This window comes from Eimeria mitis, genomic scaffold (assembly GCF_000499745.2).
Source record: "Eimeria mitis Houghton genomic scaffold, Emh_scaff6653, whole genome shotgun sequence".
Taxonomy (NCBI): Eukaryota; Apicomplexa; class Conoidasida; order Eucoccidiorida; family Eimeriidae; genus Eimeria; species Eimeria mitis.
Genome location: NW_013574788.1, coordinates 1,801 through 2,829, shown reverse-complemented (window position 1 = coordinate 2,829; position 1,029 = coordinate 1,801). Strand labels below are relative to the sequence as shown.

The window sequence follows — 1,029 nt, the reverse complement described above, 5'->3', positions numbered from 1 at the left end:
TGCAGCAACCACTGCATCAGAGTGAGGAGATGCAGCTTCTGCGGCAGCAGCAGCAGCAGCGTGTCCAGGGGATTCACCTACAGCAGGCGGGGCAGCAGCTATCGCTCCTCCTGCCGCTACTTCCTCTCTTTTCTGTCACTTCCCGTCTGTTTTCATCGCTCAAAAACGACGACCCCCAGCACGTCAAGGTATGCTGCTTCTGCTGATACTGCTGCTGGTGCTGCTGCAGTTGATGCTTAGTACGCTGCACAACTAGCCTAGGGTTGAGGGTTTACAGCTTCACGGCAACGTGTAGCGTGTCTGTAACCACACACCCCTGGCCTTGTTTTGCTGCTCTTTGATTTGCTGCGCGCATCATTGGAAAATGGTGGTGGTGTGTTCCTTTTATTTATCTTCTTCTAGCCCTGTTTCACGAGTCCTTAGTTTCGTGTTGGTTTGTTTATCTCTTTGATTCTTCTTGCCTGCACTCTTGCCTCTGCTGCGTGTGTATCTTCGTCAATGCCGTGCTTTGATTCTATTTGTATTTCCTGTTTGATACTCTGCCGGCCTCTGTTTGATAGTATTTTCACGTTCTAGTAAATCTTTTTATTTAAATAATTTATTATCACCGAATAATTTAAATTGTAAGACAATCAGTTCTAAGAAAATTTTTTAATTATATTTATCGTTGAGTTTTTGAAGTAGAAATTGCGGTGTGGTTCATTTTCCTCGATTCCACTTCTGTTTTTTATCCGCACTCCATCTTCATCTCCTTGCTGCCGTTGGTATGTGTGGCGTCCATTTTGCAGCTGGCAGCGGATATCGGAGGCCTATGGCGGGTCTGCGGGTATGGGGTGCCTCCGGGGACTCCTCAGCGCACAGCGACAGCTGCAGCTGTTGCTGCTGCTGCTGCTGCTGCAGCCCAGTTCGTATCATTTTTCAACCCGTTGCGTAGCGGCCTGCAGGAGGCGCTAAAGGGAGGACTCGCCGCTCGTATTGGCGATTCTTGCACTGCTGCTACTGCTGTTGCTGCCCTCGTAGAGGTATGCG

General features: G+C 49.1%; 1 protein-coding gene across 1 annotated transcript in view; it reads left to right on the top strand.

Annotated features, from left to right (window-relative positions):
* Positions 1 to 29: 29 nt before the first annotated feature.
* The window catches only part of EMH_0088470 (uncharacterized protein), a gene marked incomplete at both ends in the record, with an annotated part of 1,371 nt that continues 371 nt past the window's right edge, over positions 30 to 1,029 (top strand). The window contains 2 exons of the mRNA XM_013501301.1: positions 30 to 188; positions 789 to 1,022. Coding sequence (XP_013356755.1) covers positions 30 to 188; positions 789 to 1,022 — 393 coding nt within the window. The remainder of the gene's footprint in view (positions 189 to 788; positions 1,023 to 1,029) is intronic.